At 38.3% G+C, this 26,216-nt stretch overlaps 1 protein-coding gene across 2 annotated transcripts; it reads right to left on the reverse strand.

Moving 5' to 3' along the window:
* Window positions 1–1,510: 1,510 nt before the first annotated feature.
* On the reverse strand, window positions 1,511–22,072 carry CUNH3orf33 (chromosome unknown C3orf33 homolog). Of its 2 annotated transcripts, none has more exons than XM_040247355.1 (5): window positions 21,902–22,072; window positions 19,958–20,017; window positions 16,811–16,958; window positions 5,084–5,244; window positions 1,511–2,578 (listed from the first exon to the last, which is right to left on the reverse strand). In XM_040247355.1, the coding sequence occupies exons 1-5, from the start codon at window positions 22,013–22,015 to the stop codon at window positions 2,177–2,179; spliced, it is 885 nt and encodes a 294-aa protein (XP_040103289.1). In that variant the 5' UTR covers window positions 22,016–22,072; the 3' UTR covers window positions 1,511–2,176. The 2 variants fall into 2 exon arrangements, with proteins under 2 accessions (XP_040103289.1, XP_040103296.1); XM_040247362.1 differs by lacking the exon at window positions 21,902–22,072 and adding an exon at window positions 21,433–21,625.
* Window positions 22,073–26,216: the final 4,144 nt, after the last annotated feature.

Genomic DNA, 26,216 nt, shown 5'->3' on the forward strand with positions numbered 1-26,216 from the left:
CTCATTGGAAAAGACTCTGATGCTGGGAGGGATTGGGAGCAGGAGAAGAAGGGGGCGACAGAGGATGAGACAGCTGGATGGCATCACTGACTCGATGGACGTGAATCTGAGTGAATCTGGGAGTTGGTGATGGACAGGGAGGCCTGACATGCTGCATTCATGAGGTCACAAAGAGTCGGATGAGGGACTGAACTGAACTATCTCTTTAAGGAACAGATTAGACCAGGTTACACAGTCCCCAGGAAGGGCTTCATCAGCCCCGCCTTCAAACAGTTCAACTGGAAAGATAACAGTTCACTGGCTGAGCTGGCAGAGGTCATCAGAACTAATTCCAGTGATAACTGTAATGAGATCTGACATCACTTGGAGGCAAACTGAGCGGGGAAAAGGGCTCAGGAGCTTGCCACAAAACTAGTTTAACATCTCTGTAAATAAAAATTTAAACATCTCTGTAAACAAAAATAACACATCCCCTTAAAACAAAATAGAAAGCTATTGAGGCGTTAGAGCCAGGGAACAAAATCTACCACAGAACTTCCTAATCTACCCCAAAGATGATGAAATAAAGTCACACACACAAAAAGAACTTTGTAAGATTTGAGACCTCACTAAAAATTAATGTTGGTTAATTAGAAAATGTTGGGAAATCTACTTTGCTGTATTTTTTTTAGGTTACATTTATTTTTTAAAAAACTGTATTTATTTATTCATTTTGGCTGTGCTGGGTCTTCACTGCTGTGGGAGGGCTCTTCTCTTGTTTTGGGTGCAGGCTTCAGTAGTTGCAGCTCCAGGGCTGTAGAGCACAAGTTCAGCAGTTCTGGCACAGGGGCTTAGCTGCCCCTCAGCATGGGAAATCTTCCCAGACCAGAGATGGAACCCACGTTCCCCACATTGGCGGGCAGATTCTTAACCACTGGACCACCAGAAAAATGCTACTTTGCTATGTTTTATCTGGAAGCAGCAGTTTCCTGCTTTAATCAGGTTGCAGCAGTAAACTTCCCATTCTAAACCACTGATTCTGATAGGAGTCAGCATGAAGAGGACCAGATGACTCCTCTGACTTTGGTCAGTTACTTTGCAACCCATTAGGAAAAACTTCTGGAGACCCTGTGAGGGGATTATTGCTGGTGTTTTGAAAGAAGCTTATAATGTCAGGTGATTTTAGCAGCAAGTACATATTTTTGTATGTCACATCCTCAAAGCCACTCAAACTGACTCTAAAAAATAAAGAAATGTATTACCTTGCATAATGAGAAATTGGGAGGCAAGAGAATTCAAGTCCTCGGGGTCTCAACAATGTCAGAAGGCATCCTTGTTCCTTCCCGTCTCTGTGCCGCCATCCTCAGCACATTTGTGCTTTTGTTCTCAGGATTGGCCCCCTCATCTAACAACAGGTGGAAATAAGCCACTCTTTATTACTAGAAATGGTCTAAGTGAGCTTCTCTTGTGGCTCTGCCCCAAATTCACAAGCAATTAGAGAGCAGTGGAGAAGAAAGAGCAGCCTCAGACATGCTGCCTAAAGAGTTCCTTTATTATAAGTAATCAAAGTTGATAAAACTGGCAAAATAAACAAATATGTCTTTCAACAAAAGCTAAATATGGCTGCCCCAAATGACTAAAATAATACAACAGCCAATAGTTACACTTTCTCTTCATATACTATCATTATATGTATACCTTCTTCAACCTGACAAAAATTTTTTTTTTGGACTCCATTGGGTCATCATTGCTGCTCAGGCTTTTCTCTATTTGTAGTTCGTGGGATTCTCATTGTGGTAGCTTCTCCTGTTGTGGAGCACAGGCTCTAGGGCGCAGGGATTCAGTAGTTGCAGCTCCTGGGCTTTAGAGTACAGGCTCAGTAGTTGTGCTGGACAGGCTTAGTTGTCTTCTGCGTTGATAGGTGGATTCTTTATCACTGAGCCAGCAGGGAAGCCCAACCTGTAACTTTTATGGAGTATTTCATTCTTCTTAAAACCATACTATATTAACCACAATTTACTTACATTACTCTGATATTACATGTACAAAGAATCATCTCTTAAATATTTAAATACCATTAGAATGCAACTTTGATCTTCTGGGGAAATTTCCCATTTCAACTCAATGAAAAATATCCATTATAATTACACGTTTTATTCTTTTTGGAGTTGGTCACCTCCAGACCTCTTGGAATATTTCATTCTTTTCTATGAAAGTGTATGCGACTCATAAGTTCTCTGAACTTCAGTATTAAGGAGTAGTTCTTCATTTTCTCTTTCCATGTTTCATAAGACCTTTTAAATCTGTCATAATAACTTTCTTTTTTCAAGTTGAAATCTGATCCATTTTTTTTAAAATAACTGTCTTTTTTCCATATTTCTCTCCAGGAGCCTTTCAGTTTTTCCAAATAACTTTCTTTTTCAGAGTCTTCCTTCCATATTCCTTCTCCTTTTTTTAAGGCTGTTAATTCAGCTTTAAGTAAATTTCTGTGAATTCTCCAATAGATTTTAGAATCATGACTTAACCCCTTAACAAGAACAGTTTTGCCAAGACCTCTTCTCAGGATTTCTTCATTCAGACTCACACTAAAAAATCTACCCTTGAATAAAAAATAACACAAACCAATTATTTAATAAAATTACTAATATACCCATAATACCTTATTTACTTCAAAATCAGTCAATCTGCAATTTGAGTCCTCCAGAGAAAAGTCAAAAATATAAATGATGGGACTTCCATGGTGGTACAAAGGTTAAGAATCCGTACTTCCACTGCAGGGGGCATAGGTTTGATCCCTGGTAGGGATCAAACATACATATATATGTAGGTATATATATATATATATTTACACACACACACATACATATACATATATATGCAAAGGGGTCCTTAAGAGCTTAAAACAGCTAATGTTAAATCCAAGAATTTCATTACTAGATGAGACCTTTGCTCAAAGACAACTGACTCTTTTATAACAAACACATAGCTCTCCACAGGCTCACTGGTCACCTAACTCAAAAGTCTGTAGAAGCAATAAAGTATGAAAAGAGATTTTTGATTTTTTGGTTGATGTTTGAATAGAGAATGGAGCACACACCAGTTAGGGAAAATGACAGGAGGCCACAGCAAAAGAAATTAACAAAACTAAAAAGTAGACAAATGCAAAATGGACTGAAGCATCACAGAACTGTTAAATTATGTTCAGAATTTCAGTGTTTAGCAAGGCCTGGCATGTAAGAATGTTTTTAAAAGATGGCCCATAAAATAATGAACATAAAAATAGCCCTGGCCCTTGAATCTTCAAACTTCAAGAAATTTTAGTTATACCTCACTGCCTAGTGAAACCATATAAATGGGAACTTTTTTCCCTTTACTAATTTACACTGTAAAAGAGATTCTGCTTAGCTATTTCCACAGTCCCTCTGGGATTTTAATTTAACAAGATTAATTTTAACAGGTGTTAGTAATTTTATAGCTTCATTAGACAAGTAATTCACAGTTAAAATTTTTTAATGTGAAAACTAAAGGTTTAAAGTAGGAAACATTTTCTAAGATTATCTAAAAGAATAAAGGAAACTTTTGTTCCTTTAAATGCAGTAACTTTTGGTACATGATGATAAGCAGCTAATAAATACAGTTTTAAAGGGTATATCGTATTTGTCTCAATCTTTTAAATTTAATGAGCTGAACCAAAATGAGAATAATTAAAATTCAACCCCACACTACAGAAAAGTTCAACAGGAGAAGTAAATACTGAAATATGCATAAAGTATAGTCTGGTATAAGGTAAAGACAGAAAAGGTAAAGTTCGGGCTCAGGAGCCCCAAGGAGCTGGACTTCAATACCAGCTCTTCCACTTGGTTACTCAGAGTCTCACCTTTATATGGGAATAAAATGATTCCATAGCGGGGTTCAAGGATAAATAATACATACTCCTCAATTTAAAAGAGAAGTTAATATTTGAATAAGGCCTTTGGGATCTTTTATATAATTTTGTATTATCAACTTAGTTAAATACAGATGCTTCAACCAATCAAGGTTGGATAATTCTTATTTTGAAAGAACTGAATATGACCTGGACATGCAAAAATTAATGGATTTCATTAGGTGTTCTATTAATTCAGAGAGCTTTTAATAATTAAAATGGTTACCATTCTAATCACTTTAATGTGAGATTATTATTTTTCTTCAGATTATTCTCACTTGTAGTATAATAAAGAACTTTAAAAGAAAAACTACCCTTAATGCTGTCATAATAATGTTAATAAAAAAAAACAATTCTTAATTCTTTCATGTTTACGTTTCATTTTTCCATGTCCTTTTTTCAGTAATCATCCACCAAAAGAAGTTTGGAGGAAGGCACATCGAAGAACTCAAGACAGCAACAGAGCAACAGCAGTGAGGCTCTGTGGCATTCCCAGTTACAGAATGGCTATGGTCAATCACAAAAGTAAGGAAATTCGGAAGCAATGACTAACTACTGATCATAAATAGTATTTTTTTTTAAAGTAAATAGTACTTAAATAGGTTCCATTTAAATATGTCCAGTAATATTAAATATGCTCAATGCTTTTAGAGCTCAAATACTTACATGTTAAGTCATACTTTTCTACAAGGTATTGGACTAGAATGAGCAATATTTACCTTCAGAAAACATTCTTGCTCTTTGCAATTACCAGTTGACACCACACTCAACAAGTGGTTTATAACAAGTGTGATATAATACACTTGTCCATAAATAAATATATGATACCCCTTAAATAAGCAATAGCCAGTCATTAATAATTTGAAGTTTTTTACTTTTTCTTAATTTTCTATTTTTCTGTAATAAACATATAAACATTTTCTATAATAAATGTTATGGAAAAATTTATATATGAAACATGGTTCCTTAAACATAATCACTAGCAGTAGTAGTTACACAAGACAAAAGAAAACCAGTTTCATTATATAATCAAGGTTCTAATTAATGATGTGTTTATATATTGGGCTACAGTCCATGGGGTCACAAAGAGACACGACTGAATGACTAACAGTTTCACTTTTCACTTATGCATAAATAATAAGAATAAAATATTGCTAGTTATTTCTTTACACTACTTACCTTATTCACTAAAAGGTAGCAAAAGAGTGCTGAATTCTCCTTTCCAAGAAGTTGGAACCATAGTACTTGGGAAGGTTTTAGCTCCTTTTGTAACCACCCCTTCCCAGTTTCAGTAAGTTCTACTCCAGCCAACTTAATCAGCAAAACACCGCATGGCTCTTCTAAAAAGGTTAGGTAGAAAAGAATTTACCTTTAATACCACAATTGCAAAGCAAATTCCAAAGTCATTTGTGCTCCAAAACATAACTGGATATGTTACTTATAAATACCCAGACTCTCTAGATGTAGACCCATTTATTTCTATAGTCAACTTGTCTTTTAAAACAATACAAGTAGGTAATAGATGGAATAATTTTAAAAACTCACTTCAGTAAGATCCAGAATAGGATGTGGGGTTTAACCAATTTACCTTTTTTAAAAAAAAGTCCAGATTTATTTCTATGTACACATACACATAATGCTACAAGTCATGTCGTTCAATAATCTAGGCTCCTGCTGCTGCTAAGTCACTTCAGTTGTGTCTGACTCTGTGCGACCCCATAGACAGAAGCCGACCAGACTCCCCTATCCCTGGGTTCTCCAGGCAAGCACACAAGTGGGTAATATAGGCTCCTACTATCAATAAAACCGTATAAACTGCTTTTTCACTTAATTTACTGAGGCTGTTTTCCCAACTCAATAAATATTAATATCAACATTATTTTTATACAGTTTATAAAACTGACTTCCAGATAGGATTTTATCAATTTATATTCCAAGTAATAAGGTCTATGTAGTCAAAGCTATGGTTTTTCTAGTAGTCATGTATGTATGTGAGAGTTGGACCATAAAGACAGCTGAGTGCTGAAGTGCTGAGTGCTTTCAAATTGTAGCACTGGAGAAGAGTCTCTTGGATAGCAAGGAGATCAAACCAGTCAATCCTAAAGGAAATCAACCCTGAATATTCATTGGAAGGACTGATGCTGAAGCTGAAGCTCCAATACTTTGGCCACCTGATAAGAAAAGCCGACTCAGTGGAAAAGACCCTGATGTTGGGAAAGATTGAGGGCAACAGAATGGGTCAGCAGAGGATGAGATGGTTAGATAGCAGCACTGACTCAATGAACATGAATTTGAGCAAATTCTGGGAGCTAGTGGAGGACAGAGGAGCCTGACAGACTGAAGCCTGGACTTCAGGGGTCGCGAAGAGCCAGACATGACTGAGCAACTGAACTGAACTGAACTGAGAGGAGCCTGGCGTACTACAGTCCATTAGGGTCACAGAGTCAGACATGACTGAACAACAACATAGCATTAAGAAAGTTTGTTTGTGCAAACTCTGGATAAAATTTTTACCAATTAAACTTTAAAAATAAGATCTTATTTTAGAAAAAGTTTACAACTTTCCAAAAAGGGAAAATGGCTGGCAAAAAAAAAAAAAATTAATGCTTTTTTTAAAAAGAAATTATACATTTAACATATATTAAACTCTTATAGAAGTATTGATAGTTGAAAGTATAAAGTTTGCCCATTTAATTGCTAGGGAAAAAGTATCACTTGAGTTCAGAAAGATATCCTAGAAGTTTCTCATGATATTATTTGATGATAGAAAACCATTTTCTTTAAGGCTTGGGTTTCCTGAAACTTGTCCAAGAGTTTCAGTTAGAGAAGTTTCAAAAGGTATAAGTAGGAGGATTATGTCCTTAGAAAACTCTGTGATACAGTATATTCACAAATTAGATTAAGGGAGAACACACATAATAAAGATTCAGTTCAGTTCAGTCACTCAGTCGTGTCCGACTCTTTGCGACCCCATGAATCGCAGCACACCAGGCCTCCCTGTCCATCACCAGCTCCCGGAGTTCACTCAAACTCACGTCCATCAAGTCAGTGATGCCATCCAGCCATCTCATCCTCTGCCGTCCCCTTCTCCTCCTGCCCTCTATCCCTCCCAGAATCAGAGTCTTTTCCAATGAGTAAACTCTTCATATGAGGTGGCCAAGGTACTGAAGTTTCAGCTTCAGCATCATTCCCTCCAAAGAAATCCCAGGGCTGATCTCCTTTAGAATGGACTGGTTGGATCTCCCTGCAGTCCAAGGGACTCTCAAGAGTCTTCTCCAACACCACAGTTCAAAAGCATCAATTCTTCAGCACTCAGCTTTCTTCACAGTCCAACTCTCACATCCATACATGACCACTGGAAAAACCACAGCCTTGACTAGACGGACTCTTTGTTGTCAAAGTAATGTCTCTGCTTTTCAATATGCTATCTAGGTTGGTCATAACTTTTCTTCCAAGGAGTAAGCGTCTTTTAATTTCATGGCTGCAGTCACCATCTGCAGTGATTTTAGAGCCCCCCAAAAATAAAGTCTGACACTGTTTCCACTGTTTACCCATTCTTAGATGATATCAAATCACTGGTACCTAAAGTCTAAAGATTCTGAGGCCTCTCTTCAGTCCTTTAATGCTACCATCAACACCAACTGTCTTTCAATAAAATATCCTCTAGTTTTTAAGACCAAATCTTTAGGGCCAAAATCATGAAACTAATCAACACTATCAACCTTGAGTATTAATGTCCTAATTCTTCACTTCAACAAAGGTCATGGGATTCCTTTAAAATTAGCAAAGTCCCCATTAAGCATTTAAAATATGATATGGTCAATACCAATGTAAACATAAATTTTCCAGAAGCTAATCTACTGAATAAGGTAAGTTATATCCATCAAATATTTTTGCCCAAACAGTTGATGTTTTCTTGAAAAAGGAGGTTACTTTTAATATTTATAATTTCTAATTTTAGCTTTGTGTGAATCCCTGTCTTTCCAGCTCTTCAGTAAATCTTTTACATATATACTTTTAAAAAGCCTAATTCATACTGGATAAGGATGACACAATGCCAAGGATTATAAGGGTACAGCAAAACGGGCTCCAGTGGAGGAGCCCAACAGCACTCCATGAAAAGTGTACGGCTTGGGTTTTGCAGAATGAACAGAGAGAGGCACAGGCACAGGAAGTGAGCATGTCAAGTAAGGGAAAGACCATCAGCACCTGGAGAAAACTGCAGACATAAAGTGAATACTGACGTAAACCACCACTAAGGACTTTGTTACATTTATGTTCTATCAGATGGGTAGGAAACTTCACAACGTAATATTCCTAAGGTTTTTAGAAAGATAGTACTTGATCCCCAAACAACTGATTCATCCCCAAGATTTATAGAATATTAAAAATCAGGAAGTTCCCTGGGGGTTTAGTGGCTAGGATTCTGTACTTTCATTATGGAAGCCTGGGTTCAGCCTCTGGTCTGGGAACTCAGATTCCACAACCTCACAACAGAAATAATAAATGACTGAATAAATAAATATTATAATTAGATTCATGACAGTGGACAATTTCATGAGATAGGTATATCACATATATCAAAAAGATTATTTTTTTACCTTTAGGAATAGGAGAAGCTTTGAAATAATACCACTAGACTGCAGGTTTCCTGACTACTGTAGGCTCACATCCATTGTTTGCCACTGCATACTGAAACTACAGCAAAGGAGCAAGTGTTCAGTAACGATCTACTGAAGAAATGAAGTGTTCTAAGAGTTTCACTTCATAAAAATTTTCAGCTCTGTGTGTGTTTGCCTCATTATATACCTCAAAGATAAGATCATGGAAGGCAAGGATATCACAGAATAGTCATGAGGAAGGAGTCTTGGAAATGTTATGATTCTCTTGTTTGATAGTGGTGGAAACCATTGGCTGAACTGGAAACAGAACACAAGGTCTCTACACCAAACACGTTTGACTACACCACACAGACTCTACTCTGATGTAGTTATCTGAGCCGAACCATTTGGTTAGAATGGCCTCAATTTGGGGGGCCTGAATCTTAGCCCTCCTTATAATAAAATCAGAAATCCATCTCTATCCTATAGACCAGGTAGTAAAAACAGTAAAAGGAACATAAGGAGCTTTCAATTAATAGCTATTCTTAAATGAACAAGATTATGCTCTAACATCTTATTATGTCATTCAAAATAGTGCTTGGAAAGCAACTTCTAGATTCTGTAACTGTTTTATAGGTAAACAGGTTTAACCAATGTAAATGCAATTTCATCTCTTTAACACACACAATTTGGGGACTTGTCTGGTAAGAACCTGCCTTGCAATGCAGGGGACATGGGTTCGATCCCTGGTCAGGGAACTAAGATCCCACATGACCAAATGGGACAAACTAAGCCTGCATGCCTCAACTAGAGTCCACATGCTGCAACTAAGACTTGACGTAGCCAAATAAATAAATATTTTTTTAGATGAACAATTTATGTCAGTTACAAAAAGTATTAACACTATCATTACATTTGTACTGGTTAGCATCTGTCGGTGTGTCTGTTTCTTTAATTTTTGCAACTCTATACACAAAGTTGTGGACTGGGTAGCAAAGAATCTATTTTCTATCTTTAGTTCCATCAACTGTTAGGGAGATGGCTGCATACATGGCCTTTAACTTCTATAGAAAATATTAAAATAGGTAGGGGAAGTAAGTTTCCTTTTAGCTTTAAAATTTTGATTGTACCAAATTGATAAACATTATTATTTGATGTATATACTAATAATACACTAATAATAATATGTATATATAGCAATTAGAGTGCTGTGGCATTGTACACCTTTCAGGACAGATACCCAGTGAATACCAACCCTGGAGCTGTGCAATGTACCACCTGGACAATCACAAGTGATGGCCTTGCTGTCTAAGCACTAAAAAATCATCACTATTTCTGACAGGAGAGATTTAAATTACTATTGCATTATTACAACAACTGAGAAGTATAAACCATGCTTAGAACTGAAATGGCCGACAAATAAACATCCCAAGTAATCTTTCTTTAGGGAACAACAGTCATTCAAATTGTGTAAGTCCTGCTTGATTTGTTAAGAAATAAAATCAATCATGTCAGGTGTGCTTGAGGGGAAAAAAAATCAATCTTATTCCTTTATAGCCATACGTCAATTGAAGAGTGATATTCATTCATCTCAGGATAAAGAAATAAGAACTTTCTTTGAAACATTAAAATAATATTAAGGAGATCTTTAAATATGACTCAATTAAATCATTTGACAATTTTGCCAAGTCTCTGTTGGCTAAAAATTATTTTTCTAGGGACTGTGAATAATTGGATAAGAAAAGTTCCCTAAAATAAATAAATTTAAAAAAAAAAAAAAAAGTTCCCTGCCCACTAGGGGCTCATAGTTCAATAGATGGATATAAACCTAGATACATAATTACAGGAAAATGTGTTTTAGTACTGTAATTGCAGCATGTATAAATTGCTTGGGGCGTAGGAAAGAAAGAGGCCAGATCTGCTTGGCAGTTAAGGAGAGCTTCACAAAAGAGCTGACATTTGAGCCAGATCCTAAAGAATCCACAGATTGGGACTTCCCTGGTGGTCCAGTGGTTAAGACTCCATGCTTGCAGTGGAGGGGTTATAGGTTCAATCCCTGGTTGAGGAACTAAGATGACACATGCCACATAGTAAAGAAAAAGAGAAAAACAAAAAGAATCCACAGACGCTCAGGCACTTGGAAAAGATCTATGCCCAGGGCATGAGAACACATGGAAGCAGCAGGAAGGTCTGTGTGGCTGTGGTCTTTGCTGAGAAGCAGGGAGAAAAGGGAATTGCAGCAGCAAGCTCTGGACTCTGCCCAATTCTCCAACCTCTTTGGTGTCTCTTGTCCCCTTCTTCCCTCTGCTCCAGCCACATGAGCCTTCATGTGCCTTACCAAAAGAGCCGGGCTCATCCCCACGCATATTCTTCCTAGCCAGCTCCTTCCCATTCTCCAGGCCTCTAATGAGGCCTTCTCTGACCACCATATATGTGGATTCCCTCTTCATACAAGCTCCAGTAATGCTCATCCTACACCCTGATCCTTTTCTTCATAGCCCTTAGGACAATTTTTCATTTTTTTGTTGTGGAGAATCTTTTCAGCATTAACCTAGATGTTTTATCATCAGTGCTGTATGGATGGAGAAGTCTTGAGGCTATTGTAAGAATAAGACTGAAAGCCAGAGGCAGGAGGTTTAAATCCAAAACTTGAGAACACCAGAAAACTCCTGACTCCAGGGAACATTAATCGACAACAGCTCATCCAAAAGCCTCCATACTCAACCCAGATTACTGTACCCAGCAAGGATCTCATTCAAATATGAAGGAGAAATCAAAAGCTTTACAGACAAACAAAAGCTCAGAGAATTCAGCACCACCAAACCAGCTCTTCAATAAATGCTAAAGGATCTTCTCTAGACAAGAAACAGAGAAAAGGTTTATAATCTCAAACCCCAAACAACAAAGTAAATGACAACGGGATCATACTTATCAATAATTACCTTAAGTGTAATGGGTTGAATGCCCCAACCAAAAGACAAAGACTGGCTGAATGGATACAAAAACAAGGCCTTTTATATATATTGTCTACAAGAGACCCACCTCAAAACAAAGGACACATACAGACTGAAAGTGAAGGGCTGGAAAAAGATACTTCATGCAAATGGAAACCAAAAGAAAGCAGGAATAGCAATACTCATATCAGATAAAATAGACTTTGAAATAAAGCATGTGAAAAGAGACAAAGAAGGACACTACATAATGATCAAAGGATCAATCCAAGAAGAAGATATAACAATTATAAAAACATATCACCCAACATAGGAGCACCACAGAATGTAAGGCAAATGCTAACAAGTATGAAAGGGGAAATTAACAGCAACACAATAATAGTGGGAGACTTTAATACCCCACTCACACCTACGGATAGATCAACTAAACAGTAAATTAGCAAGGAAACACAAACTTTAAATGATATAATGGACCAGTTAGACCTAATTGATATCTACAGTACAATTCACCCTAAAACAATGAATTTCACCTTCTTCTCAAGTGCACACGGAACATTCTCCAGGATAGATCACATCCTGGGCCATAAATCTAGCCTTGGTAAATTCAAAAAAATTGAAATCATCTCAAAAATCTTTTCTGATCACGCAAAAGTCCATCTACTCAAGGCTATGGTTTTTCCAGTGGTCATGTATGGATGTGAGAGTTGGACTGTGAAGAAAGCTGAGTGCCGAAGAATTGATGCTTTTGAACTGTGGTGTTGGAGAAGACTCTTGAGAGTCCCTTGGACTGCAAGGAGATACAGTCAGTCCATTCTAAAGGAGATCAGTCCTGGGTGTTCTTTGGAAGGATTGATGCTAAAGCTGAAACTCCAGTACTTTGGCCACCTCATGTGAAGAGTTGACTCATTGGAAAAGACTTTGATGCTGGGAGGGATTGGGGGCAGTAGAAGAAGGGGATGACAGAGGATGAAATGGCTGGATGGCATGACCAACCCAATGGACGTGAGTTTGGTTGAAATACAGGAGTTGGTGATGGGCAGGGAAGCCTGGTGTGCTGCAATTCATGGGGTCGCTAAGAGTCGGACACGACTGAGTGACTGAACTGAACAGGAAAAAAACTATTAAAAACACAAACATATGGAGGCTAAATAACACACTTCTGAATAACCAACAAATCACAGAAGAAATAAAAAAACAAATCAAAATATGCATAGAAATGAATGCAAATGAAAACACAACAATCCAAAACCTATGGGATTTAGTAAAAGCAGTGCTAAGGTGAAGGTTCACAGCAATACAAGCCTACCTCAAGAAATAGGAGAAAAATCAAATAAATAACCTAACTCTACACCTAAAGCAACTAGAAAAAGAAGAAATGAAGCACTCCAGGGTTAGGGAAAGGAAAGAAATCATAAAAATTAGGAGAGAAATAAATGCAAAATAAACAAAGGAGACCATAGCCAAAATCAACAAAGCTAAAAGCTGGTTCTTCGCGAAGATGAATAAGATAGATAAACCATTAGCCAGACTAAATAAATTTAAATTAAAAATAAATAAATAAATGGAGAATAATCAAATCTACAAACTTAGAAATGAAAATGGAGAAATCACAACAGACAACACAGAAATACAAAGGATCATAAGAGACTACTATCAGCAACTATATGCCAATAAAATGGACAACTTGGAAGAAATGGACAAATTCTTAGAAAAGTATAACTTTCCAAAACTGAACCAGGAAGAAATAGAAAATCTTAACAGACCCAACACAGGCACAGAAATCCAAACTGTAATCAGAAATCTTCCAACAAACAAAAGCCCAGGACCAGATGGCTTCACAGCTGAATTCTACCAAAAATTTAGAGAAGAGCTAACACCTATCCTACTCAAACTCTTGCAGAAAATTGCAGAGGAAGGTAAACTTCCAAACTCATTCTATAAGGCCACCATCACCCTAATACCAAAACCAGACAAAGAAGCCACAAAAAAAAGAAAACTACAGGCCAATATCACTGATGAACATAGATGCAAAAATCCTTAGCAAAATTCTAGCAAAGAGAATCCAACAACATATTAAAAAGTTCATACATCATAACCAAGTGGGCTTTATCCCAGGGATGCAAGGATTCTTCAATACTCACAAATCAATGTGATACACCACATTAACAAATTGAAAGATAAAAACCATATGACTATCTCAATAGATGTAGAGAAAGCCTTTGACAAAATTCAACATCCATTTATGATAAAAACCCTCCAGAAAGCAGGCATAGAAGGAACATACCTCAACATAATAAAAGCCATATATAATAAACCTACAGCAAACATTATCCTCAATGGCGACAAACTGAAAGCATTTCCCCTAAAGTCAAGAACAAGACAAGGATGCCCACTCTCACCACTACTATTCAACATAGTTTTGGAAGTTTTAGCCACAGCAATCAGAGAAGAAAAAGAAATAAAAGGAATCCAGATTGGAAAAGAAGAAGTAAAACTCTCACTGTTTTCAGGTGACATGATCCTCTACATAGAAAACCCTAAAGACTCCACCAGAAAATTACTAGAGCTATTCAATGAATATAGTAAAGTTGCAGGATATAAAATTAACACACAGAAATCCCTTGCATTCCTATACAGTAACAATGAGAAAACAGAATGAGAAATTAAGGAAACAATTCCATTCACCATTGCAATGAAAAGAATAAAATACTTAGGAATAAATCTACCTAAAGACACAAAAGACCTATATTTAGAAAAATATAAAACACTGCTGAAAGAAACCAAAGATGACACATATAGATGGAGAAATATACCATGTTCATGGATGAGAAGAATCAATATAGTGAAAATTAGTATACTACCAAAAGCAATCTATAGATTCAGTGCAATCCCTATCAAGCTACCAAAAGTGTTTTTCAGAGAACTAGAACAAATAATTTCACAATTTGTATGGAAATACAAAAAAAAAAACCTGGAATAGCCAAAGCAATCTTGAGAAAGAAGAATGGAACTGGAGGAATCAACCTGGTTGACTTCAGGCTATACTACAAAGCTACAGACATCAAGACAGTATGGCACCGGCACAAAGACAGAAACATAGATCAATGGAACAAAATAGAAAGCCCAGAGATAAATCCACAAACCTATGGACACCTTATCTTTGACAAAGAAGGCAAGAATATACAATGGAGAAAAGACAATCTCTTTAAGAAGTGGTGCTGGGAAAACTGGTCAACCACTGGTAAAAGAATGAACCTAGAACACTTTCTAACACCATACACAAAAATAAACTCAAAATGGATTAAAGACCTAAATGTAAGACCAGAAACTATAAAACTCCTAGAGGAGAACATAGGCAAAACACTCTCCGACATAAATCACAGCAGGATGCTCCCACCTCCCAGAGTAATGGAAATAAAAGCAAAAATAAACAAATGGGACTTAATTAAATTTAAAAGCTTTTGCACAACGAAGGAAACCATAAGCAAGGTAAAAAGACAGCCTTCAGAATGGGAGAAAATAATAACAAAATGAAGCAACTAACAAAGAATTAACGTCAAAAATCCACACAAAAAAGAAAACTACAGGCCAATATCACTGATGAACATAGATGCAAAAATCCTTAGCAAAATTCTAGCAACTCCTGCAGCTCAATTCCAGAAAAATAACTGACTTTATCAAAAAATGGGCCAAAGAACTAAACAGACATTTCTCCAAAGAAGACATACAGATGGCTAACAAAGACATGAAAAGATGCTCAACATCACTCATTATCAGAGAAATGCAAATCAAAACCACAATGAGGTACCATCTCACACCTGTCAGGATGGCTGCTATCAAAAAGTCTACAAACAATAAATGCTGGGGAGGGTGTGGAGAAAAAGGAACCCTCTTACACTGTTGGTAGGAATGAAAATTAGTACAGCCACTATGGAGAACAGTGTGGAGATTCCTTAAAACACTGGAAATAGAACTGTCATACAACCCAGCAATCCCACTGCTGGGCATACACACCGAGGAAACCAGAATTGAAAGAAACACTTGTACCCCAATGTTCATTGCAGCACTGTTTACAATAGCCAGGACATGGAAGCAACCTAGATGTCCACCGGCAGACGAATGGATAAGAAAGCTGTGGTACATATACACAATGGAATATTCAGTTCAGTTCAGTTGCTCAGTCGTGTCTGACTCTTTGAGACCCCATGAATCGCAGCACACCAGGCCTCCCTGTCCATCACCAACTCCCGGAATCCACCCAAACCCACGTCCATTGTGTCAGTGATGCCATCCAGCCATCTCATCCTCTGTCGATCCCTTCTCCTCCTGCCCTCAATCTTTCCCAACATCAGGGTCTTTTCAAATAAGTCAGCTCTCCACATCAGGTGGTCAAAGTATTGGAGTTTCAGCTTCAACATCAGTCCCTCCAATGAACACCCAGGGCTGACCTCCTTCAGAATGGACTGGTTGGATCTCCTTGCAGTCCAAGGGACTCTCAAGAGTCTTCTCCAACACCACAGTTCAAAAGCATCAATTCTTCGGCGCTCAGCTTTCTTTATAGTCCAGCTCTCACATCCATAATGACTACTGGAAAAACCGTAGCCTTGACTAGATGCACCTTTGTTGGCAAAGTAATGTCTCTACTCTTTAATATGCTCTCAAGGTTGGTTATAACTTTCCTTCCAAGGAGCAAGCATCTTTTAATTTCATGGAATATTACTCAGCTATTAAAAAGAATGCATTTGAATCAGTTCTGACAAGGTGGATGAAACTGGAGCCTATTATACAGAGCGAAGTAAGTCAGAAAGAAAAACACCAATATACCAATTCAATACTGTATTGAATACTGTATTGAATTTAGAAAGATGGTAACAATGACCCTATATGTGAGACAGTAAAAGAGACACAGATGTACAGAACAGACTTTTAGAATCTGTGGGAATAAGCAAGGGTGGGATGATTTGAGATAATAGCATTGAAACAAATATATTATCATATGAACAGATCACCAGTCCAGGTCCAATACATGAGACAGAGTGCTCAGGGCTGGTGCACTGGGATGACCCTGAGGGATGGGATGGGGAGGGAGGTTCAGGATGGGGAACACATGTACACCCATGGCTGATTCATGTGAATATATGGCAAAAACCACTACAATATTTTAAAGTAATTAGCCTCCCATTAAAATAAATAAATAAATAAATACTTTGCTTGTGTAAGTCAAGAGTTTAGACATTCTCTCATAGACAATGGAAAGTTATTAAAAATTAAAATGACTTTTTGTGCTTTTTAAAAATAACTTCTAATAAAGGAACTTGAGTTATTTAGTGCTATTATTTTTGTGCCTTACTTACTTCTCCATGAAGATATAACAGGTAAAGTAATGGGAATATGTTCAATCTCTAAACCATTCTCAGTTATTCGGCGTAGTCGTCCTCGTAGTTTAACATTCTTTCTTATAAATTCTACTGGAATATCTGAAGAACATGTGAATTTTGATGTCTGTTGATTTACAAGGAGAAAAGTATAAGATTTTATTACTATTTTCATTTTAAAATTAAGCATGTTATATTCTCTAAACATTTCAAAGAAGATATAATAACCACTGAACATTTTTAATTTGGTTCTTAATTTTACATTAATATTTTAAAAAGACTTAACAGAAGTGTTTATAAGCACATGATTTAGAAACCTTTAATCATTGAGATGATTACTATTTGAGACTACTATATAGAGAACATTAAACAGATTCCTCACTTTTAAAAAAGCTTACATCCTTAAAATGTGACACAATTTATCAAGAAGCAGTGAGTATACAGCTGAGTCTGGCACTACAAAATTTGGTTAAACTTACTATCTTACTGGTTAAATTACTGTCTCATTCTATAAATGTACTATTTATTCATACAGTTACTCTGGGAGATGGAGAAAGAAATAGCAACCCACTCCAATATTCTTGCCTGGGAAATGCCACAGACACAGGAGCCTTGCAGGCTATAGTCCATGGGGTCGCCAACAGTTGGACACAATTTAGCAACTAAACAGCAACAGCAGTAACTGCTGGGAGAACCTAGCCAAAATTGAGGCAATTTAAGTTAAGACTACTAATCAACAAGTTTTTTTCCCATATTTTTCAATTTCATAGGAGAAAAACGCCCCTCCAAAAAGGCCAACATTAGGAATTCATTTAAATACCTAACACCTTGGAGTTACTCAACATTTTATACCTGTGTCTTTCATATTAACAGTACTATAGAAACAAGCTTAATTCATAAGCATGGCTGGGTGACAGCCTCATAACAGGCAGAAGGATAAATTAGTAACCAACTTCCTAAGACAGTAAAGTTGGTCTAAACATTAAAAAAATTTTTTTTCCAAATAAGAAAAACATTATAGCAGACAAATACAGAATGTGGAACATTAATAATGGGATAAATGACTTGGTTATTCTAAAAAATAAATGGCTTACGGGGGAAAAAAGGGAGTGGGGGTATAGACTTATAAAATAAATGAGACAGATATAACAAACAAATATAATATATGGACCACTCGAACCCTGCTATAAACAGATCACCTATTTTTTTTTAAAAAAAAGACACCATTGAGACAATCAAAGAATTCTTAATATTGTCTGGATATTAGATGATGCTAAGAGGTTATTAATTATGTTAGATGTGATAATGTTCTAGGACAGACAGACACTGTCAGTCTCCTGACGCAGCGTAACAGGAAGCAGCATACTCCATCACCTTCTTGTTCACACTAAATCTAAGGAGGAAACACAAATCCAGGCTGTGGGAGATTCTCTAAGACTAACGCGGCCTCTTCAAAATCACAGTGTCATGAGAGACGAAAATGAAAGTGGGCGTAAAAGTCTAGATTGAAGGAGACCAACAAGACATGACAACTAAATACAGTGCACGATCCCTGAATGAAACTCAGACTGGGAGAAAAAACAGCTACAAAGGATATGTTCAGGAGATAAATATGAATGTTAACTGGGTTTCAGAAATTACTACAAAAATGTTAAATTTATTAGATGTAAAAATATTAATGTGATTATGAAGGAAAGTATTCCTGCTCTTAGCAAGTACATGACAAAGTCTTTATGGGACTAGTTATAAAATAAGTGAGTCACAGGTAGGAAGCGTACAGCATGGGGAATACAGTCAGTAATTATGCAGGATCTCTGTAGAGTGACAGACGTGTGATCATTTTGAAATGTATACAAACATCAAATCACTATGTTGTGTAACAAGAAGTAACACAGTGTTATAGGTCAATTTTACTTCAAAAACAAACTCATAAAAAAACAGATCAGATTTGCAGTTATGAGAGGTAGGAGATGGAAGGAGGGAGAACTTGGAAGGTACAAACTTCCAGTTATAAGATAAATACTAGGGGTGTAATGTACAACATGAGTAATATAATTAACAATTATTGGAGAAGGAAATGGCAACCCACTCCAGTATTCTTGCCTAGAGAATCCCAGGGATGGCGGAGCCTGGTGGGCTGCCGTCTATGGGGTCGCACAGAGTCGGACACGACTGAAGCGACTTAGCAGCAGTAGCAGCAATGTACAACGTGAATAATATAATCAACAATACTGTATGTTATACATGAAAGTAAATCCTAAGAGTTCTCATCACAAGGAAGAAAATTGTTTTCTATTTATTTAGTTTTGTATCTATATGAGATGATGGATGTTCATTGAACTTACTGTGGTAATCATTTCCTGAGGTGTATAAGTCAAATCATTATACTGGACACCTTAAGCCTAGGCAGCGCTGTAGGACAATTACATTTCAGCTTTAAAAAAGTGAGTTCATGGCATTAAAAAAAAAAGAAGGAAAAAAAGACAAGAGTTCTAAAATTGGAGTCTGGGTGTAAATGCAACAGTTGGAAAAAATGTAGTATGGTAACAAGGTGTAGTCAATGATAATACAAAATATAGAGATAAGTATAGGAAATAAATATATACAGAAGCAATACATCTATTCCAGTTCATAACATGACACTGAAATGACATCCTATGACAACAATCAGGTATATTAAAAGGTACTTGTAAATCCTGAATTATCAAATAAATTTCCAAAATGTCTGTTATTAAAATACTTTTGAAAGGGCAAAACAACACACTAAATAAGCATAAATTATTTAGTTCAAAGGGACATAATTCAATTTCAATTTAAACCTAAAACCACTACAGAAAACATTTTTGAGATATTCTTCAACCTCTGAAATGCAAATTTAGTGATTATTTATTTCAAGCATGAAGAAAAGTCATTATGGAAAGACAGGTTGTGCAATTCTTTCCATAAAACCCTGTGGATGTGTTACTTTTAAACCAACATCTTAAAGTATGTTCACTGTTCTAAAATGTTATTTAAAAGCTTCTAATATGAACAACAAAATGACACCCATGTTGAGATAAAAATCACCTGAAGTGAGAGAAATTAACCGTCTTGTGCTTATCATAATGTCTTAATTTTTTAACTTACCAGTCGAACACTTCTTAGAAGTAACATTACTCCAGCTATGGCCATTACAGTGCTGATGTTCTTTAGAAAGAGATTTTATGATTAATTCTAATTATTATTCACAATACTGAAAGTACTAAATAGAAGGCAGGAAAAAAAGTCACCCCTTATACCTAACTTCTCAAATAAGGCATATCCTTCAACTAAAGGCCCACTTCTTCCAAAAAACCAACCGCCCACCAGCTCATTAATCTTCCCCTTTTTCTCCCAGACAATCTGGTACACACAGTAATTATATATATAATACTGTACGGTTTTCTATTGATTGTATTGCTTTAACCATGAGTCCCTTGAATGAATCAGTCTAATATTAATACTTTTTGTGCAAGGCCCATAGGAACTCCATAACCCTAAGTCTGCAGGTGGAATTAAAGTATTTAGTAGAAAACTTTATTACCGATACCATAAAACACAGCACTTGGGAAACAGATGCGGCAAACAGTCAGGGAAATCATAGCAATGTTTTTAAAGTGTTTCATTTAAACTGAAATTGATCTAAAGGAGTTTAATTAATAAGGATCCTGCAACTCCCTCACCAACAGTGGTAATCTAACGTGTTTTCCTTCAATAAATACAACTAAGCATGTAAGAGATGAAAATATATACAACAGTACCTTCTGTTATTGGGTTATTTGGAATAAAACATCCATGCACTAATTTAAATACTGTTTCCTCTCCCAATCCTGATGAGGTTATTTTTTTATTTGAAATTAACCAATGCATCTCTTCCTGCTTAATTAGAAGAACCAAGGCCTTGTCAGTTAATATCCGTGTTTCTGTGCACACATACACACACATATATGTATACAATTTATTAATGTTAAACATATTTATGTAGCACTAAGTGGCAGGCACTGTTCTCAGGACTGAGCAGAAGGTGAGTGAGCTGCAGTCTCAGCACTGAGCTGCAGTCCTGGTGAATGAAAATAGACATGGTCCTGGCACTTCGGTTGCAAAGTATTTGCAAACCTAATGAGCCTACTCAACTTCCCAGCAGAATTCTTCCATCTGAAAACATTCTCTTCACTTGGCTTCTAGCACACTTGGTTTTCCTGATATTCCTCTTCCCCTCTGTCTGTTCCCTCCGAGTCTTTGCTGATGTCCTTTTCACTCTCCAAATTCTAAATGTTAGAGAGGCCCTCAGGTCTCAGTCCTAGAGCTTTTTCAGGAGCTTTTCTGACTCGCTCGAAAACGTCATCCAAGCTTTGAATACTATAAGTTTTCTATAATAATACTTAAATACTATAAGGTTTATTTACACTTTAAATACTTAAGGTACTATGCAGCCCACTCCCAGATTCCCGTTCTGATCTCCCTTCAAGACACGTCTCCTGCATCCAGTTGCCTAGAACACCTAAGCTACGTTGGGAAGTCGAATGACCACCTTCAAGTTCACATATCTCCATCAGAAGTCTAATAGGCATCTTCAATTTCACCTTGCAAAAAGCTCTGTAGATTTCCCCAACAAATCATTTATCCCAACTCCTCCATTTCAGCAATTTCTACACCATCCACGAAGCAGGCAGCTCCTTTGATTCTTTGTTACAAAGAAAGAAATCACCACCAAGGCTTGGTCACAATCTTCTCTCCCCTGGTCGCCTGCGATGCCCCTCCTTTTTCAAACTGCCCGCCCCTCCCCAACCGCTCCAATGGCCCCGCGGGCGCCCGGCGCTGGGCTGCAGCTTCCCCTCGGAAGCATCCCAGGGCTCAGCACAGTCAAGGCAGTGATGGGGCCGAGGCAGCCCCGCCAGGCCGCGCAGCCCCGCCAGGCCTCGCGCACCCGCCGCCCCGCACACGCTGCCCCGACCCGGCGGCCCTCCGCCGCTGCCCGGGCCTCCCCCAGGACGCGTCTCCGTCAGCCTGGCGCTGCGCGGCCCGCGCCCACCACCGCCCGGCCCGCAGTACCTGGACGAGGCGCAGGTGGTCGTCGGCCCACTGCGAGATCCGCGCCACCACGTTGGGCGCTGCTCCGTCCCGGTTGGGCGGCGGTGTGGCCGGGGCCGCGGGCTGCCCCGCCATGTTCCCGGCCTCCGGGGAGCGGGCGCCGCCTCCTCGACCGGACGACAGGGGGCGCCGCTCTCCGCGGGCGGGCGGACGGCGAGATCCAAGCTCCTGCGGCTAGAGGGGGCGCCGCGCGAGCCGACCTCCGGGTCGGGTTCTCAGCAAGCAAGAAATGTCCGGGGGCGGTTCTCCCGACCCGTTAGGAGACGTCTTTACAGTGATCCTCCAGTATTTACACGAGGTTTTCCCACAGCGCAAGAGATCTCTGTCGTTAGCGGATGCGAGCTGCAGGATTACAGGGCATGCTGATGGAAGATGATCAGTTCAACTCCCTTAACTCAGAGCAGTCACAAGAAAGAGAATGGAAGTAGACCATTCTTACACCTGCTCCCGAACACATTAAAATGTGTATTCCTTATATTTGAATTGTGTTTCCAAGTTGTCACAGTTGCTTCCTAAGCTGAATATCAGATGCTCTAAATCTATGATTAAATGTAGGGAGCTGACATACTAAACTTACTGTGGTAATCGTTTTGCAATATAGTATGAATATATTAAAGCATTACAGTGTACACTTACAACTAAGAAATGCCATGTCAATTATATAGCCGTAAAAAATCAGTACAGTTAATGTATTTTACAAATACAAAAAAGTCACAGGACAGTGCAAATTATATTTGTGTAAAAAAGTTGTGTCTGAGCCATGAAAAGTTGTGCAAGAAATCTGTAACAGGGATGGCCCCTGGGTGGAGGGGTTGTGGGAATGGGAGGGAGGTTTCACTATCTACCAGCTCTAACAGCACATTTTGCAATGACAGAAATGTTCTGTATCGCACCATCCAATTTCATAAATAGCCACATGTGGCTATTGTGTGCTTGAGATGTAGCTAGTGCAACAGAGGAACTGAATTTTTAATTTTATTAATTTTAATTTGTTTAAATGGTCACAACTAGCTAGTGGCTACCATATTGGACAGGTTTTTTTAACTTATGCATATATATCATTAACTAGAGTATTCCCTAATAACACATATTATAAGGATTGCCTGCAAGGAATATATTGTCTGAATACTGTAGCCAATAGTAAATACAATGGCTAACACTTAGATCTTGCTTACTATGTGCCAGGCCCTGTCCTAAATACTTTATTTCATATATTAACTCTTTTGATCCTCATAGCAACTTTTTGAGACAGGCACTATTATTAACCCCAGTTTTAAAGAGGAAGAACTTAGAAAGTGTTAAGCCAGCAGCCAAGGTCACCAAGCCAAGAAGTGGTGAGCTGAGCTGTAGTGCTGGGATTCAACTCAGCCAGCTAGCTCAGTCTGTGCACTTAACCACAATACTGACTCTCCCACAAAGACAATCAGCTAAATCACCTAAATCCCTATACATTTCCAGTGAATGAAAAATACAAATGATAATAGGGGAAAAAAAAAGATACACTACACCAAAATCTTTAATCACTCTGTCATGTAAAAACAGAAGCTCTGCATATTAGATTTTGAATAGCTTTATTTAATAAATGAAAAAAAAGAAAGACAATGGGCAATTATGTGCCTAATTCTGCTTCCTTTGCTTTTCTAAATGTCCTCTTACCTCCTTTCTGCTCCCGCTCTAGCTGTCCTAGTTGAAGATAACGAGTCCATTCTTCCTAGTTTCCACCCCAAAGTCTTTTTTCTGTATCCCAGATATCAGTCACCTGGGTGTCTCTAACTTCTCTAGATTTCTGAAAATGTCTTTTCAGTAATATTTTAGCATCATCCCACTAACCATTGGTGTGAGAAGTATAGTGCATGCCCCAGGATTTCTGCAGATTAACCAAAATTTAACATTCTTCTGGAGTAGCTCCACAAAGGAACCTTGCTTATTTTGCTGCTGATGACCTCTAAGAACTCACTGGATATGTTGCTTATGCCAGTAGCAGTAGGAACAGAAAAGCATACTTAGATTCTCTGCCCATCCCTCAATTTCCCACAATATCATAGACACAAAGACTGTGTCTACAATAGAAGTTTGGGGGAAGTTGGATATTAATGAGGTGCAATTACATGTTTTTTAAAAAATAACTAGATATTAAAGTGAATGTTCCTAGAATCCAAAGTAAAAGGAAAACAAATTGAGTCGGACCACTCACAAACCTCACGAAGATCAGTAGATGGGGAAACAGTGGAAACAGTGTCAGACTTTATTTTTGGGGGCTCCAAAATCACTGCAGATGGTGACTGCAGCCATGAAATTAAAAGACGCTTACTCCTTGGAAAAAAAGTTATGACCAACCTAGGCAGCATATTCAAAAGCAGAGACATTCCTTTGCCAACAAAGGTCTGTCTAGTCAAGGCTATGGTTTTTCCAGTGGTCATGTATGGATGTGAGAGTTGGACTGTGAAGAAGGCTTAGCGCCAAAGAATTGATGCTTTTGAACTGTGGTGTTGGAGAAGACTCTCGATGAGAGCCCCTTGGACTGCAAGGAGATCCAACCAGTCCATTCTGAAGGAGATCAGCCCTGGGATTTCTTTGGAAGGAATGATGCTAAAGCTGAAGCTCCAGTACTTTGGCCACCTCATGCGAAGAGTTGACTCATTGGAAAAGACTGTGATGCTGGGAGGGATTGGGGGCAGGAGGAGAAGGGGATGACAGAGGATGAGATGGCTGGATGGCATCACTGACTCGATGGACGTGAGTTTGAGTGAACTCCGGGAGTTGGTGATGGACAGGGAGGCCTGGCGTGCTGCAATTCATGAGGTCGCAAAGAGTCGGACAGGACTGAGCAACTGAACTGAACTGAACTCATAAAAATATCCCATTTTCTAGCCTTGGTTTCTGATTTTAAATTCACTCATCCCATTTTCCTAACACACTCATTGTTATGGACTGTTTGCGTCTCCCCAAAATTCTTTGTTGAAATTCTAACCCTCAATACAATGGTATTAGGAGATGAGATCTTTGGGAGGTAATTAGGTTTAGATAAGGTCATGAAAGTGGAATTCTGATGGGATTAATGTCTTTATAGGAAGAGGAAGAAAAGACAGGACAGAGTTCCCTCTCTCCCTGCCATGTGAGCACACAGAGAAGGTGGCAGTCTGCCAGCCAGGAAGAGGGCCCTCATCAGGAATCATATCTGGCAGCATCTTGATCTTGGACTTTGCCCCCTCGGAAATTGTGATAAATGTCTGTTGACTACATCACCCGGTTTATGGTAATTTGTCTTAGTGGCCTGAGATAACTAAAGCACCTGTGTGCCTCAGGATCAGAAAGGGGCTCCTAACTTCCTTGCTACCTAAACTATCAGCCTCCCACCCCCCTTCACGACTGTCAGGAGTGATCAAGGCTGTCATCCTCTGATTCCTTGTCACGTTCTCCTATTCACTGAAAACTTCAGCATCTAATTTAAAGTCTTTCTCTTCATCTCAATTCCTGTCATTATCCTGATCTCTCAGGTGGCTGACTGTCTCATGCCTGATGACTTTTCCTTCTATCCTATGTCAGTCATCCACTCCCATAATTATACCCTGGATCTTATTTTCACCAGAAATTACCATGCCCGCCATCATAGCCTTTAACACCTCACTCTCCCATACAACCTCCTGTTCTTCTGGTTAACTTGTGAAACTACTTCTTAAAGCAATAATTCTTTGAGCAATCCACTGAAGCACCATGTCCTATTCATCAGCCCCCTCGAGACCTCAGTTCCCATCTTATCCAGCTTAGACTATATGATTTAGCATTATAATCATTTTCTTAAAGATAGGCTCAACTCCAATCCCCCTCTGACTACTTTATTATACTTGTCAGCAAAACTCCAACATTGGATGATACTGAACCTTCAGCAAACACTTGGGGTTTGGTATAGGGAGGTCTTCAAATTTTATTTTATTTTTTTAAAGAGGAGCTGCAAATCTAACCATTTATACGAAATCACCCTACTTTGAAATTAAAATTAAGTGTTGGCAGGCTTCCCTGGTGGTCCAATGGTTAAGAATCTGCCTGCCAATGCAGGGGATATGGGTTCAATCTCTGGTCCAGGAAAATTCCACGTGCCTTGGGGAAGCTAAGCCCATGCACCGCAACTACTGAGCCTGTGAGCGCCCTAGAGCCTGTGCTCTGCAACAAGGGAAGGCATCAAATGAGAAGCCTGCACTCCTCAACTAGAGAGGAGCTCATGCTCACCACAACTAGCGAAAAGCCCAAGAGCAGTAACAACCACCCAGTGCAGCCA

Source organism: Oryx dammah, unplaced genomic scaffold (assembly GCF_014754425.2).
Source record: "Oryx dammah isolate SB20612 unplaced genomic scaffold, SCBI_Odam_1.1 HiC_scaffold_2, whole genome shotgun sequence".
NCBI lineage: Eukaryota > Metazoa > Chordata > Mammalia > Artiodactyla > Bovidae > Oryx > Oryx dammah.

Coding starts and splice junctions, on each gene's coding strand:
- CUNH3orf33 (XM_040247355.1), bottom strand. CDS start 22,015: ATGGCGGGGCAGCCCGCGGCCCCGGCCACACCGCCGCCCAACCGGGAC. Junction 16,959..19,957: donor TTCTAAGAAGTGTTCGACTG/GTAAGTTAAAAA, acceptor GTAAATCAACAG/ACATCAAAATTCACATGTTC. Junction 5,245..16,810: donor TGTTATATCTTCATGGAGAA/GTAAGTAAGGCA, acceptor TAACCTTTTTAG/AAGAGCCATGCGGTGTTTTG.